Source organism: Tetranychus urticae, chromosome 2 (assembly GCF_039701765.1).
Source record: "Tetranychus urticae isolate SD_2017Ah chromosome 2, NJAU_TeUrti_SD_1.0, whole genome shotgun sequence".
Classification (NCBI taxonomy): Eukaryota; Metazoa; Arthropoda; class Arachnida; order Trombidiformes; family Tetranychidae; genus Tetranychus; species Tetranychus urticae.
The window spans coordinates 1709323-1726581 of NC_142959.1; the positions used below are offsets into that span (position 1 = coordinate 1709323).

The 17259-nt window shown below is 31.4% G+C and overlaps 2 protein-coding genes across 2 annotated transcripts in view; one reads left to right on the forward strand and one right to left on the reverse strand.

Moving 5' to 3' along the window:
- LOC107363784 (inactive dipeptidyl peptidase 10) overlaps positions 1-8707 on the reverse strand; it is a 35717-nt gene extending 27010 nt beyond the window's left edge. Inside the window, exons 1-2 of the mRNA XM_015931053.3 lie at positions 7699-8707; positions 7381-7495 (exon numbers count right to left, since the gene is read on the reverse strand). Of these exons, the coding sequence (XP_015786539.2) occupies positions 7381-7495; positions 7699-7716 (133 nt within the window). The 5' untranslated portion in view covers positions 7717-8707. The remainder of the gene's footprint in view (positions 1-7380; positions 7496-7698) is intronic.
- A 184-nt stretch (positions 8708-8891) lies between these two features.
- The window catches only part of LOC107363723 (low-density lipoprotein receptor-related protein 4-like), a 45979-nt gene continuing 37611 nt past the window's right edge, over positions 8892-17259 (forward strand). Inside the window, exons 1-4 of the mRNA XM_015930995.3 lie at positions 8892-10246; positions 11708-11824; positions 15068-15199; positions 15538-15657. Coding sequence (XP_015786481.2) covers positions 10129-10246; positions 11708-11824; positions 15068-15199; positions 15538-15657 — 487 coding nt within the window. The 5' untranslated portion in view covers positions 8892-10128. The remainder of the gene's footprint in view (positions 10247-11707; positions 11825-15067; positions 15200-15537; positions 15658-17259) is intronic.

Sequence of the window (17259 nt, forward strand, 5' to 3'; positions counted from 1 at the left end):
TAGAAGGTGAAATTTTGTCGATTCGATTTAAGAGTCACTTTTTTGCCCTTGATAATAGATCATCACATGCATGAAAATTATCAAGTTTTTAGTTGACAAAAGTTTTTCAATCAACATGTTGCAGAACTGAGAGGTCAAAGTTGTGCGAAATTTAATCTCACTTAATGCTTAACTGAGCTTCCATTTCATTTTCATACTTTTCATGTCAATTTTTTTGCTTCGAATTTTATCCAATTATAAAAAAACTTTATTGGCGATATTTTTTTTCTTGAGCAAAGAAGAAAAAAGTCAACCTTTCATATCATGTTCTTTTCATCTTTCATATTATTCTTACATAGATTTCATTTCCAGAATTCAATACTTTCAACTTTAACTTGACTGAATGAAATAGAAATGAAAAGAGTAAAGATTTAAGAGAAAAAAGAACAGAATGAGACAACGAAAATGTTGAAAACCTTGTTGGGTAAAAACGAAGACAAAGAATGGGTGAAAAAGACGATGATCGAGTGAAGCAAAAGGCCAAGTTGATTGGCTATAATAATGAAAGAAAAGTTATGATAAAAAGCTTAAAGAGCCAATTGATAAATTGTAACGGCAATTGGATGGTCAAAAGAGAAATGAAAACTCATTCGTAAAAGAAATGTTTAATACTTTTTTTCTTCTCCTTTATCGTCCTTCACATCATCCTTACTTTCACCATTCCCTGTACAAAAGGCATTCCCTGCTGTTATCTGAGCATCTATCTTATTTTTTTTCCCTGTTTTCTTTCCCTTTTCTCTTTGTTGACTAATGCTATTTTCACTCAACTTTTTTCTCTCTATCTATTTCTCTCTCTCAATCATCATTGCACGGATTAGATGGAAAATTATGAAAAGAATGCAATGATCATCAATCAATTCTTGATGTAAACTTTTTCATTCTCACATTTCTCTTCTTTTTGACTCTCAACTTATAAAATGGATTTTTTCAGTTATCAGACTTTCACATCACCAATGTTGCTATTAATTTGTATCATGAGTTGTAAAAGTAAAAATTGAACTAAACTGTGCCTCGTTTCAAGACTAGTTTCAAGTATCATCAGGCAAACTTCAACTTTATTACTATCATAACTCAGGTCAAACTGGCAAGTCAACTTTTCCACAAGATTGGTGGCTATTTAGGAACATAAAAAGAGCCATTGTAGGAACATCTAATCATTGTCAGTCATGTAATTTTGTGTGAAAGTAATACAATACAGAAAAATTGTCAAGACTCCTTTGAACGATAATGAAACATTTTCGTTATTTCGGTTATCCAATGTGAGTACTAGTCAAAATCAGGATGAATTGACTCTAAAATATTCTAAATAATACTGAACCAATCTTAAGTATAAAATTTCAAGAAAATATTTCTATTCAAATGCTTAACAAATCCTCAAAATGAATGAAACCTTAATGTCTTTATTGGTTTGATTAGTGATAATAAATTCACTTATGTTTACATTACCACTTGATTTGCTGAATCAGAATCAAATATCATTGGAGTGAACCAGTTGCCTTCCCATTTACAATCTAAAGTTTACAGTCTAATTGAAGATCAGTTGGTGAGTTGATCAATAAAATAATTAAATTGATTGGCAATGAAATGGATTGGGTGATGATTGTTTTGAATAATTGGCTGATCATTTTATAATTAACTTTGATAACAAAGTAAAAATTAGTTTTGATTGGAATATAAGAGTTTTTTAAATTCGAACGATTCTTCGTGTTCATTTTATGCGTTAGCTTTACGCTCTTTAGTTCATATACGAGACTTGGGTTGATTGGTCAGTTCTCAATTTTTTAATACTGGATTTGTGAGCTCGGAAGAACTTTGAAAATCGAAAGTCTATTAAACGAATTTCAATTGAATGTGTTATTTCTCTTCATTTGTTAGATTTGGATGAAAATCTAGTTTGTTCTCCATGAATACTTCGAATATCTATTCATGTATAAAGACCTTTTTATTAACAAAATATTCACTTGAGTAGAATATTTGCTTAAAAATTATTTCAATTGATATTGAGTGTTTATAAAAGAGTGAAACCTGGATTAAATCAAAATTTCAAAGAATTTTTTGTATTCATTCTAGATTCAATCTCATGGTGAAGCTGAATGTTATTAAATTGGAATGAATTATTTTTTAAGAAAAATAATTTCTTGTTCACGTAAGCTAAGCATGAACGAAGGATAACATTTTAGTATCTTGATTTGAAATATTAAATTGAAAAGTGAAAATCATTTATTTTTTATTTTCATTCTAATTGATTGATGTATACGCTTCAATTTGAATGTCTGTTTATAATTAGAAACATAGTCTAACACGGTTTCTAGGCTTGCCTCGTTGGTCTCGTCTCTCACGTTTGTGGCTAAAAAATCCACTGATCAAACCTTTATTACTGATTATTTGGACACTTGATGAGTGAACAACTAATGAAATAACTTCGAGTCATTAATGGACTCAGGATAGCCTGTTCTGTATCTAGTGTAGTTCATTTTACAGCCAAGAATTTAAATGTTTTTTATTTATGGTTCATTTTTTCAATCTCCTCTAGAATAAGAAATAATTGTGAATTCTAAAACGCAGCATTCTGCATATCCAGAAAACTGAATTTTGTTTAATTCGAAAGCATTTAATCTTGACCACTATTGACAAATGTTTTTCTGTTTGTTTCAAATTACACTCATTCATTTTCTCGATATTCTGTTTCTTTCATGATTGCTGCACTAAATATAAACGCAATGTTGGGCGTAAATTTTATTGCATTTGAATGAATATATTAACTGAAAGATTTTGGTTTCCTTTTCATTTAATAACAAGTTTTCACAAAGCAAATGCAAATCTCACAAGAATCTATCATTTTCACGATGAATGATAAGAACTTTAAAATGTTGAAAATGATCAGGTTATGAATGATAACTCATGACGAGAAATGCTAAAGGTTATGCAACAAGGATGAAGAAATTGATGAATATAAATATTCCGCTATTAATAGCAATTGGAAAATATAACATCTCACATTATCCTCATTGTTACGTCTTTTCAATTGATTACTTTAACCTTAATTATTGTTAGTATCTTAAGTTAGTTAGTTGATTTCGTTTGATCACTAAACATTAGATTAATTTGTCATTTCAATATTTCAATAAAACTCGTTTATTCCGGTGAACTATTTCAGTATTAACCAACTGGTTATGGGCTCAGTCTCGCAAGGGGAAATGGTTTTAGGCTCAACGAGTCTAATTGACAAGTTCAATGGAATTGACTTTCCAACTTGGAAATTTAAAATGATGAATTATCTGAAGAGAGAAGGCCTTTGGGACGTTATTGTTGGAGCTACTGATCCTAATGTGAATGATCGGAGGTCAGCTATATCTAAACGTCAAGACGAAAAGGCTCTTGGTTTATTGTGTTGTTGTGTTGCATCAAAATACATCATTTTGATCAAAAATGCTACAACCGCCAAGGAAGTTTGGTCTATTCTCGAGACAACATTTGAACGAAAAGATTTGTCTAAGAAATTAATGTTGAAACAAAAGTTGGCAAATTTGAAAGTCAAAAATGGTCAATCTGTAATCGATTTCATTACAGAATTGGAAAATATCTGGTCCGAGCTAACTCATTGTGGGGATATTATAAGTGACCAGGATAAGGTTATTGAAATTTTGAGCAAATTACCTCAACAATATAAGCATTTTGTTTCTTCAATCAGAGTTATTTTGGATAATATTAAATATAATGATTTACTGGCTAGACTTTTGCAAGAGGAAGAAATAGCTAAGGGTCAAGGTCAAAATACTGATGAGACGGCTTTGGTTATCAAACATAAACCTAAATTACAAAACATAAAAAACATCAAATGTTATTACTGCAATGAGAAAGGTCATTTTAAACGAGATTGTCTCAAATTCAAGGAAACATTTAGTAAGACAAATGTAAAACAATTGAATAACAATGATGAATCAAAGTGGAAGAAGCATAAAGATCATAAAGAAAGAGCATTAACGGTAATTAATGATGATCAAGATGGTAACATATGGATCATAGATTCAGGAGCAACTAATCATATGTGTGCTCATCGTTCTTGGTTTATTGATTACATTGAAACTAACGGTAAACAAGTAATCCAAGGTGACGGAACAAATATTGATGTTATTGGTATTGGTACTATTGAAATTAAATCAAGTTTTGGGGTAAATTTCAAGCTTAAAAATGTATTTCATGTCCCTAAGTTACATCTTAATTTGATCTCATTGGGTCAAGCTGAAGACTCAGGTGCTGAAATTGTGTTCAAAAGAGGTGAATGTAAGATTTATCTTAATGATGAACTGATCGTAACAGGCGAAAGAAAAGGAAGATTATACAAATTGGAATGTATTGCTCATGTTAACAATGGAGGGTTATTTTCTTTACAAGATAACAGTAAATCTGACGATATCAATCTATGGCATTTAAGATATGGACATCTTAATTATCAAACATTGACTAACATGGTTCATCATAATATTATTGATGGTGTTGCTATGAAAGGTGAAAAAGCAAACATTTGCAAAGGTTGTTTAAAGGGTAAAATGACTAAAATGAGCACAACGAGTAGAACCAATGTATCTACTAATGATGTATTGGATCTTGTCCATTCCGATGTTTGTGGTCCAATGAGAACTAAATCATTTACTGGTTTACGCTATTTTGTTACATTTATCGATGATTGGTCAAATTGGGTCAAAGTTGTTCCAATAAAAGAAAGAAGCGAAATTTTCGAACAGTACAAAATATATGAAGCTGAAGTATGCAATTTACATGGTAAAGCTATCAAAATATTCAGAACTGATAATGGTTGTGAGTATTGTTCAAATGAATTCGAATCGCATTTACAGTTAAAGGGTACAAAACATGAAACATCAATTGCTTACCATCATGAACAAAACGGAGTCGCTGAGCGAATGAATCGTACTCTAAGAGAAATGGCTTGTTCAATGCTTCATCAAGCTGAATTACCATTGAAATATTGGGCAGAAGCTATTGTTACTGCTGGTTACATCAGGAATAGATGTTCAGCCAAGTCAATTCATAACTTGACACCTTTTGAGCGTTGGAAAGGAAGAAAACCAATAGTCAAACACTTGAGAGTATTTAGTTGTAAAGCTTTTGTATTTGTTCCTGATGAAAAGCGATCCAAATTAGAGGCTAAATCAATTGAAGCTATATTTACTGGTTACGGCTCAAACAAAAAAGGTTACCGATTGATTAGCATTGAAGATAAAAAAGTTATTTATGGTAAAAATGTTAAATTTGATGAAAAGTCATTATTATTGAAACAAAATGATTCAACATCATGTGACTTTGATATTATTGATGAAGATGTTGGAGCAAATGATTTTGAACAAGACGAACAACAAATTAACGCAAAATTTGATAATCGCTTATTGTTAACGATGAACAATGAACCTGAGACTTATGAAGAAGCAATTAAGTCAGATGATGGAGACAGTTGGATGAAGGCGATACAAGAAGAATATCAATCTTTGATTAATGCTAATACTTGGGTATTAGTTAAGCGACCAGAAAATCATAATGTAATCAAGAATAGATGGGTATTCAAAATCAAAGACAATTTCAATGAAAAACAATACAAAGCAAGACTTGTGGCTAAAGGTTTTACTCAGAGAAAGGGAATAGATTATTCAGAAACTTTTGCTCCGGTAGCGAAATTCACAACTCTGAGGTGTTTGATATCTTTGAGTGTAAAATTTGGTTATTTTATAAGTCAAATGGACGTTAAAACAGCTTACCTTAATGGTGTATTAGAGGAAGATATTTACATGGAGCAACCAGAGGGATTCAATGAAGATACCAATTTAGTTTGCAAATTGAAAAAGAGTCTTTATGGTTTGAAACAATCAGGAAGAGCTTGGAACTTATTGTTCAATGAATTCATGATGAAAATTGGATTTAAAAGAGTTGAATCAGACAACTGTTTATACTATCAAGGAGATGATAACAAAAGAGTCTATTTACTGATTTATGTTGATGACTTATTAATATTTGGTAAATCTATTGAACAAATCGCATTTATTAAGGAACAGTTATGTTCACGATTTCTGATGAAAGATCTTGGTAATGTTAAGTCCTTTTTAGGCATTGAGTTTATGTTTGATGAGGCGACTGAAATTATTAAGTTAAATCAGTCAAAATACATAAAAGCAATATTGAAAAGGTATAATATGGAAAATTGCAATCCAATTGCTACTCCTTTTGATCTATCATCAAAGCTATCAAAACATTCTGATGGTAATGAATTACTTGAAAATGTTCCTTATTCAAGTGCAGTTGGAGCATTGATCTATTTGTCAACATGCACTAGGCCGGATATTTCATTTGCAGTTGGTGTAGTTGGACAATTTATGGTTAATCCAAATAAGACTCATTGGTCAGCTGTAAAACGTATTTATCGTTACTTGAAAGGAACAGTTGATTTGTCTTTAACATTCAAAAACAGTAAACATGATGTATTAGTAGGTTATACTGACGCTGATTTTGCTTCATCTACTATTGATCGTAAAAGTATTAGTGGTTCTGCTATTTTTTGTTTCGGTAATCTTATTTCATGGACAAGCAAGAAACAAACTACAGTTTCTTTATCCACTGCTGAAGCTGAATATGTAGCCTTAACAAGCTGTATAAAAGACATAATTTGGTTGCGTTCACTTTTTACAGAAATTGGCTTGATTGAGTCGAGAGCAGTAACAGTCTATGAGGACAATCAATGTGCGATTGCATTGAGCAAAAATCCAGTTTGTCAATCAAAAACTAAACATATTGATATCAAGTATCACTTTATCAGAGAGAAGATTCAGCAGAAAATCGTTGATGTTCGGTATATTTCAACTCAGGACATGATCGCAGATATACTTACAAAGCCTTTACCAAAGGAAACATTTGAGAAGTTTAGGTCAAGATTGACGATAATGTGATCTGAGAGGAAGAATTGGAAAATATAACATCTCACATTATCCTCATTGTTACGTCTTTTCAATTGATTACTTTAACCTTAATTATTGTTAGTATCTTAAGTTAGTTAGTTGATTTCGTTTGATCACTAAACATTAGATTAATTTGTCATTTCAATATTTCAATAAAACTCGTTTATTCCGGTGAACTATTTCAGTATTAACCAACTATAGCAATATGAGCAATTCACTTTTTCTGGTTGGTGCCGAGTTGAATTTTGCAGGGAAGGTTGTATTTCTAAGCAGACAAATCTCATTAACCAAGAATCTCGGTTAATCTTGGTTAAAATTTCACTGACCGGATACACCCTAAGAAAACATTCTCTCGCATAAAAATGGAAATCAAACTTACGTGGACTGAGCAATAGTATTGCACCAGTTATAACTGTGCATATACTGAGAATGACGAGCAGTGCAATGAGTATTCCTTTCCAGTTTCGAGGTTCAACTGTGGTCACAGTCAATTCCTTTGAATGCAGAGAAGAGTTGAAAGGAAAAATAAAAAATCATGAAAAATCATTCAATAAGGAAAGAAATTGAGACAAATGAATGTCGACAAAATCGAATCGAAAATGTTTTCAAAATCGTCTCAACTTTCAATTACTAAAAGCTCAAATGCATGAATAGAATGCACTTTCAACCTTAAAATGCACCGATTTCAAGCTCTTACCTCTTTAAAGCTATCCATCTCCAGCTTGACTGAGTTAATGAAGAACCTCAGCAAACGCAAAAGTAAATTTTGTTTAAACAAAAAGCGTGATTCCAAATGCAACAAGTAGTCGAAAGGAATTTACATTGAAGCGAATTTCATGAAAAAATCGATAATGAATGTTGAAAATGGAAACGCAAATCAACTACGATTATGTCGTGAATAATCAAGTAAAGATTGAGGAAGAATAAAGCACATTCCAATTGAAACACTTTTTAGTCCTTTGATTGATTCTTGATGAGCAAATGAAGCTTTGATTTTTCCAACTATTCTTTGCTTTGGATAAATTGATCTCATTTAATGTGAAATGATGAGACAATCAATGAGTGCAACATTGATGATGATGAGCTGTTGGTTAAACGTTTCCAATAATAACATGATATATTATTGTGTAAACAAGAAATGATGAACAGAGGAGAGGGAAAAAAAGATGAATGGAAACGTTGATTGAATGAGCAAAATCAATAAGTTGTCTTGAGTTTCACCATGAAAAAAATTGTAAAGTCGAGTTTACACAAGAATGAAAATGTGATTGAAAGTGAAAGGTTGGACAGTCACAAGAGTAAAGGTGGAATGAGCTGGCAAGTTGAAAGTAAGACAATAATTGGAAAAGGTGAGATGAGAAGACGATGTGAATCAAGAACAACTGATTGTTGACAAATCTTGATCCATTTATCCATCAGAAGAAACCTCTTATAAGCTAATGTTTACCATTTTCATTTATGTCTTTGAGTTTGCTTGTTTACAAATATTGCCAAGAATATCATGAGTAAAGAATGTTCAAGACAGAAGCAAACGATGATAATGGTGATGATAGCAATAGGTTTCTGCTTGGTTATGGTGAGAAGATGGCAAGAAAGAGAGAAGAGAGAAAAGGGTTTCCAATGTAATGGAAGATGAGAAAACCAGAAAAACTGAAAATCTGGTTAATCGCGAGTTTCCCTGAGCGCCTTCTGATGCCAACAAATTCAACCATTTCCATGGTAATCTGCGCTCTTCAAGAAAACCTCTTTTCACCAATCGATAGTCGAGTTTACTTGAAACTCTTTAGATGGCAACAGCATCAATGTTACCAGAATCTGGAAAATCCGAGTTGAACAAAATGTTGGACTGAAATTTCGCAGCTTTTTGTTCTCACTCAATAAGTTCTGAACAGAAGCTGGGACAAAACAAGAGTTTTGCATCAAAATTTTTGCATCAATTTCCTGGTCAAAAGAAAAATTTCTTTTCGATTTTTTCGTTTAACTTTTTTCTTCTTCTTCAAGTTGATTAACATTTCGTTACAAGCGTCTTTGCCTTTAAGATCAATGCTCATGGAAAACGAAAGTTTCAAAGTTGTTCAATCTTCTACAATCTATCTGCTCATGTTCATATTATGTTTATTATTGTGATGTTTGCTTTTCACTTTTTCTGTTGATTCTTTTGTTCACTATTGTTGTCTTGTGCTGAGTGCATCTTTAAGCCATTGTTTGTTTGTATGTGTCTCTATTTACTCGCTCAACTATCATCACTTGGAATGGATCATGAAAAGTTAAATAATACAAATTAAATTCATTCCTAACTTGTTTACTCTCATCTCAACTTTATATTGATAACAAAAATTTGCAACTCAAAATGTTTGCTCAGTTGAAAACTTTATCATCATTAACCATAATCGCCATCATCAACCAATGTTCATCTTGCTCCTTGTTTGATATCAGTTGATAACTTTTACTCCAAATCAACTTTTTCCTTTTTTGTTCGTTGTTTAATACAGAAAATTTTTATCCCACGCTTCGTTCCCATTGGAATGCATTAATGTTTCAATATTTTATTCATCTTATTTATTCAACCTTAATAATGCAACATCATCATTTACCTTTTTAATTCATCTTTAATTAATGACCCAAAGTTGACGTCAACATAATTATTCAATTCAAGTTTCAAAGTTTTTTCGCTTTTCTGAACTCTTGCTAATTCGACCATTTAATCAGCTTTTATCGACTCTTTTACTCAACATAATGGCATTGAAGTTGACAGTAGTGCAGCACGACTTTAGTCAAACCTTGAGTGTTGCCTTTCCAAGTTTCATGTGTTTTTCGTGAATTTTGTGTGCTTTTGGAATTTCAATTTTTGATTAGATTTAAAGTTGAGAAAACTATTCAATTCACTTTGAAACGGAAATCAACAATTCAACTTGATAACTCATTGCCAATGATACAGGGAATGACTGGGAATGACTGGGAGTGAATAATATTAGGGGAAAAAATATTCGCTTTTTCTTCACTTTTTTGCCAATTTTAGGATTCTCAATTGGATTTAAATTGTGATTGCACCGCAATTTGGGATTTTTTTGCTTCTCTCAACAACGAATTCGAAAAAACGAAAAAATCGAATTTTCCACTTTTTGGAATGCAAATTTTCTACATCAAATTGTATTTATATTACCATCTATTTTATTACAGCTTTTATCATGTTACCTGTTCGGTTCAACCTGAAGCCACAATGGTTGACGATGCAAAATCTTCAGGTAAACTTGACCTTAAATTATCCAACACATGATGAAGTGAAAATATGGTCAACATTAAAGAGAGAATTGGAAAGAGAATAAAAAATAAAAGAAATTGGATTCTCCATGAATAATGGAAACCAAAGAATCGCAGAGCAACAGAACAAAAGATGCAATTCTGTGTTAGAGTAAAATTTGATTTCTGCTCAACATTTGTTTAGAGGGTAAAAAAGACGAGAAAAAATGTGTCAATCAAGAGTTAATATATATTAATAATTCAGGTCAATATTCCAGCATTATCAGTTGAATAAAAATGTTCAAGTCTTGAGAGAAAAAAGACAAGATTGTATCACATTGTGATGTTGCTTCTTCTCAAAAATAACATTTCCACTTGGAGTTTTTTTTCACTCTCATGTAACACTTTTCTTGGCATATTATTCCAAGTGTTTGAAGAGAGAAGAAATTTTTTTTTCTCTTTTGCTCTTTTCTTCACAATTTCCCCTGTATTTTGTCTTCTCTCTTTGCGCTTCTTACAAAGACATTCTTCAAGAGTCGATATAATTCTTTCAATCATCCAACTCATCAAGAAGTTGACTGACATTCAATCCCAATAATCTTGTTAAAATTGTTGTCCACAGCAAGGTTAGCTGACAGGTCACTATCGAAAAATCTGTTCATGAAACTCAAGTGTTTATCTCATCAACATTTGCCATTCCAAGATAATCACTGATTGTCACGACAATGTACAGATTGGATAAGAATTGAGCATTTCCATTGAGTGTAGCAAGAAAAAATTGACCTTAAACAAGATCTCGAAATTATTCTTTAGTTTCTTTAAAAATAATCTCAATTCCAAGTCGATAAAAATTTCGAAAAAAAAGAAAGTTTTTTTTCATAAATCTTCAGGTTGATTACAAATTCAATTTCAATGACATTTATCCTGAAAGGAAAGATGCGAAACAAAAGATTTAAGATGAAACTGTAGGAATAAAAGGTTGATAAAATGCTTTTAATGGTTCAATGTTTGTTGACCTCAAAAAAGAGAAAAAGTAAAAGCCAGAAAACCTAAAAAATGAACCAAAATTGAAACAACAACTCTTAATGTTATCAATAAAATTAGAAGCTCAACTTCACCCACAGTCGGAGGAAAGCTAAAAAATGAAGATAATGATGTTGATAAGGTTCATAAAGATGATCTGGAAATGAGATGAGAGAAGCTTTCGTTAGTTGACAACATTAAAGTGACTGCATTTTGGATGATAAGACAAAGTCATATTTCATTTCATTCTACTGAACCAATCATTTTTGCTCCTTTTACCCTGCAAAATAATAGACAAAAGAAATTAATATTTAATGTTTTTTATTGCATCCTTTCCTTTTCTCTCTCGACTTTCATCTTTATTTCATCATTTCTTTTCTTGCAATACTTGATAATTTTTTCATTTTTCCTTTTTTTCTTCTCTTCTTCCCATGAACCAACAGAGAACCGTCCATGTGCCTCATCAGAATTTCGCTGCCACAAAGGAGGCTGCATTTCCCTTCAATGGCATTGTGATTCAGATATCGATTGTAAAGATGGTTCTGATGAACTCGATTGTGGTAAGTATCAAGGGAGTGAATTCACTCCCTGTTGATATTTTGATGTTTTCCATTAAAAAGGTTTCCACTTTAATTTCCATCGAATTAAGAATTTCTCAACTTTCATTCCTCTCACTCATGAATTTGCAACTTATGGATATTGATTATGAATTGAAACTCAGTTGGAAGTCAAATATGTTCGAGAAGAAATCGTCAATTTAAATTGAAAATGTCATTATTGGTTGGAAATGAATAAATTTTCAAATTATTTTGCTCAATGTAATGCTTCTCAAAGTGCAAAAAACTTGTGAGCAAACAAGATCAGAAGGAATTATCCATTAAATTTCATTTTTGAATAAAATGAAAATTCGCATTAAAAGAATGCGAAAAGATGAATTTTGATGATAAAATTCTAGTTGATCCATCATTTAAAGAAACACTAATTTTATCAATTTGTTTCTAATTCCATACAAAAAGATATTTTCCATAATATTCAGACTTGAAATTAGTTCGAAAGTAAATTTAATGGAATAAGCTTTGAATGAAAGTTTGAAAAAGGTTGGAATGAAAACTAATGGGGAAAAAGGAATCAAATAAAGTGATGAAAATGATAGACTGTGAGAAGAGAAAATTTAAAGTCAACTTTTTTTCTTGTTTTGAATCAACATTTTTACTCGAAATTTGGTAAACTTTGAGTTGATTACTACCTGAAGTTTCAGACAGTTTACTTTTCAACTGTGATTATCATGAGTGGAAAAAAGAAGAGAAAAGTTGGTTTTTTTGCCATCCAATATTTACTTTAAGGTTAAACTTTCAACTCTTTAAGCACACAATTAATCATTGATAGGATAATTGCAATTTCGTGTTGTTAACTTGCCATCAATTTGCAAAACTGTGATTAGCAATAATTTATTGAACGATTGGTTAAAGGAAGAGAAAGAGCTTTTTTCGTTCATAATTTAATTGGTAAAATGATGATTCATGAATAAAATAATCATTTAGGAATAGAAAAGAGTTTTGTATCAAATTTTGGTTTTAAATTTTTCTTTCCATCTTTCATCTTTTTACCTTATTGTAAAGGCAACACACAATCTTATTAATCTGATGAACAGCATAATGAATCGTTCAACAACACACAGAGTTAATTATCTTTACTCGTTGATTACTTGTTACCATATAAAGTGTGCAACCAAAGGGTTTACATTACATGATGATTCTGGTCGATGAATGGAAACTACATTCTTGAGCTTTCAAAATTTAACCTCTTTTCTTTTTCATTTTGGGCTTCATTAATTATGAATGTGAAATTATATTCTGTGAGAAGAGAGAAACGAAATTAATTACATTTCCTCAATGGGAAATTGAGCTCTTCCTCTGAGTTTTACTTTTACCTGAATCGGCAAAATGAGCAACTTTTTTTTCTCTTTTCTTTTCTTGCCGCACCATTTACTTGGAGTATAATTGAATCATTCATTAATTCATTTTCTCTGTTCTTTCATTTTCGACGTGAAAATGAACTTCCAATCAAGATAAGATTTCAAACTTTTTACTGACCGAGCAACTGAGTCTTTTCCGAAATTCAACTTTTACCTTTTTCGTTGTAAAATCATTTCTTTGCGAAAACTGAGAAATTCATTTTTCTTTTTTTTCTTTCATCAGACTTTTATTGAGTTTCTTGTTTGCATGTTTGCCTGTTGTTCAACTGTTTACTTTGACATTTTCATTTTCTCTTTTTTTCGCTTCACTTTTCCAGCTTCTCCATCAACCAATTACTTGATAAAGTTGAACTTTTTTTCCTCTTCTTCTCATGTTTTCAATCCTTTTTTTTTTTGTTTCCATTTTTTGTCGTCGAAACTTTTGTTCAATTGGAATAAAGATATGAAAATGTTTCTCAATCAAATGCAATTTTTGCTCTTTTCGAGGAGACAAAAAGTTTTTCAACTCTTTTCTTTCCATTTCAAATATTTTGAATTGTCTGAATGATTTTCAACGTTGACATGTAAATTGGTTCATGAATAATGGCAACAGAAGTATGCACATTTCCCTTCAATATGTTATCAGGCAACTTTTGTTTCTATCTTTTTCTTTCTTCATGCCTGTTATCACTTTCTCGACTTGTTTTTGCTTCAATTCATGAAACTCTTTTTTTTTGTCTTCTCTCCTTTGCTGTCTTTCTGCTCAACATGGAAACGCTGAAAACAGGAATGAAAATTGTTGGTGATAAAAGTAGTGACAAAAATGGGAAAAGATTAACATTTGCTTCACTGAACCATGCAACTAAATTTTTCTCTCTTCAAGTTTATTGATAAAAATTTACAGGCTCAGTGTTGAACCTGTATTTTGTATCAGATAACATTTTTCAAACAGAATAACAAAAACTTGAAACAATCATTCGACTCGATGAAAAACTGATTGAGGCTGACAGAGTAAATGTCAGTTTTGATGAGACAACAAATTAAGAATCCGTAAACAAAACTCTCTTCACATCATCAATGCCCATGATAGTTTGCATGGAAATAGTTGAACGAAAAATTCAATGAGCATTCAACAGGGAATCAAGTTACTCAATATTTTGAAGGAAAGATTACATTTTTAAGAGAATTTTTCTTCTCAAAAGCTTTAGAAAATGGCTCTGAATAACCTTGAAATTCTAGAGGAAAATGTTCGAAGTTGGAACTGCGCAAAGTTGCAGGTTTGGAAAAGAAAATGAATTTTGGAATTTTAACGATTTTTTTCTTTTCGTTTCATAAACTTTTCTTTTAAATTACGTTGCGATTGCTATGAATTTGTAAAGAATTTGCAAAACATGGAATGACAAAATCGTTCAACTTTTCTTGTTACGTGTGTGTTTAACTTGGTCTATTGAGTGTATAATTTAAAAGAATACAATATTAATGGAAAAGACAGAAAATATCATGAAATAGAAAATGGAGAAAGATCATGAGTAAGAGTAAACAAAGAACGGTGATCAAAGTAGGACAATGTCCATTGGTATCATGTAATTTCAATTCCCTGGAAGGATTTATTCCAAGAACTTTATTTTTTTGCATTCATCGATTTCTAGTTGTATCAAATATTAATATAGCAATGTTTGTATTTCATTTTATCCCAACTCATCATTTGGTGCTTTTATATTTACCATCTTTTAAACTTGTATCTTCATTGGAAATTCATTTTCGTGGAAATTGCTTCTCATTTGGAAAACTCTTTTTCTTTGTTTTTGACCTCATTTTCATTCTGCATTTTCACTCGTTTCCAATTTAGACAAAGTTCCAATGGATCATGTAAAATGTCCTCCTGGTAAATATCGTTGTCGTAATGGACGATGCATCGCTGAAGCCTACCATTGTGATGGAGATAATGATTGTGGTGACTGGTCGGATGAAGATAAATGTGGTAAGAAAAGAAAGAAAAGGCAAAAATATCAAAATGACCCGAATTGGAGGCAATAAACTAATCAACAAATTGATGGTCTTTTTGATGCTCAATTTCATTAGTACATTGACTCGGGTCATTTATCCATACAACTGACAGAATTAGAATGCCTAATAAAATGAAGAGAGAAAAAATGATTTTCTAAATCTTATTTTCTTTTTTCGTCCTTTTTTCTTTCCTACTTCATGTAATCTTTTTGCTTTCCATTTCCATTTTCTAATTCATTTCATCATTATCATTACTCATATCATGGACTTGCTGCTCTCGTCATTTGTCCTACATATTCAACTCCAAATCAGAGGGAAAAGTTGAATGTCAAAGAGGTGAACTTCGCTGTGCTGATGGAGGTTGCATCAATTTTGATTGGAAATGTGATGGTGACAAGGATTGTGATGACGGTTCAGATGAAAAGGATTGTCGTAAGTAAACTTTACCTTTTCGTTGAAAACTTTTTCTACTCATGTCACCATTATTGGTCCAATTAGCACAAATTTGGACACTTCAATATTTTTTGATCATCAAAGTTAGAAAATACAAGCTGAGGCACGATCATGACTGATCGTAAATTTATTTTAACCACCCATGCTAACCGTCTTTTCACGGTATTGTCCACCGCCCAATTTAACACATCTATCAAATCAACTGAAGCAACTAAATCAACTAAATCAAACAACATCACTTTTTAAAGAAACTTTTCTCAACAAAATTGTCCACTAAATTGTCCATAACTTTAAAGTGGCTTTTTCCACCACTTTTTCAAACAAATTTTTATAAGATTTTCTACCATCCAGAACTCACAATGTCAGATTCTTGAGAAAATTATTTTCATTTTTATTTTTTTTTAATTAACAATGTTGACCACTTTTACACCATCTAGCACATCCACTATTAATCACCAAAGTGGTCAAAAATTTGGTAGATTTGGGTGGTGGGTTTTTTTGTTGAGAAAAGTTTCTTTAAAAAGTGATGTTGTTTGATTTTGTTGATTTTGTTGATTTGGTAGATGTGTTGGATTGAGTGGTGGACAATATGGTGGACAATACGGTGAAAAATCGGTAAAAAAACTGGTGAAAAAAGTCGGCCCTCTCTTTCCTCTTTACTCAAATGACAAAGTTTTACATAAAATCCTGGTCCAACAATCAACCATCAACCTAAATAACAAAAAGTTTTTCCCCCTCTCTCAATGTTATTGAATACGGATTCTACATTTTTTCCCCCAGTCTCTATTTTCATGAATTTCTCAGAGGTCATGAGATTCTGAGGACAGGTTTCCTATTTTTCGTCGTTGTAGTTGAATTAGGGCTTTCACGCTGTGTAATTTTTTTTCTTAGAACCCGCTCAGTTCGACCACAATCTTGACGCAAAAATTTGATGCTTTGACTTTATATATTGTATAGATTTTTTTGCTCTAAATTTGACATAAAAATAGAACAAAAAATTTCACTCGAATCTTGTATTTACAAAACGGACTTGATTAATGGTCCTGATTAACTTGTTTGCATTCTCAATGAAATTTGAACAAAAATCCCTGCAATTTTTTCCATCAAATGTGTTCTCTTTTCAACTACAAATCAACTTTGAAAGTCTACCTTTTTTGTGCTGAATTTACTCTTTATCTCATTTTGACCATCAATCACAATGAAAAGAAATATTACATTTTTTCATTGTTCCTTGTTCAAAAGGTAACATATCTTTTACCTTGTTGTTTCCATCCATTTGACTCTTGTATCCTTTTTGAGTTTTTTGTTGCTTTTTCACCATCGATAACCTTACTGGTACAAACAAGAAAAACAGAAACAATGTAATTCCTTTGACTTTGTTTCCTTATTGAGAATCAATGATTTCAGAAGCAACAAGAATGACAAAATGAAACAAAAATGTTATCGATTGCAAATTGTATTAGTTTTGATTTGACTTTCTTGGTAGAAACAAAACTCGAGTTTCGTTCTTTATCGACAATCAACATTCAACTGGCGTAAATGTGATTCTCCGTTTCTATCAATTTGCTCTTTAATTTATCT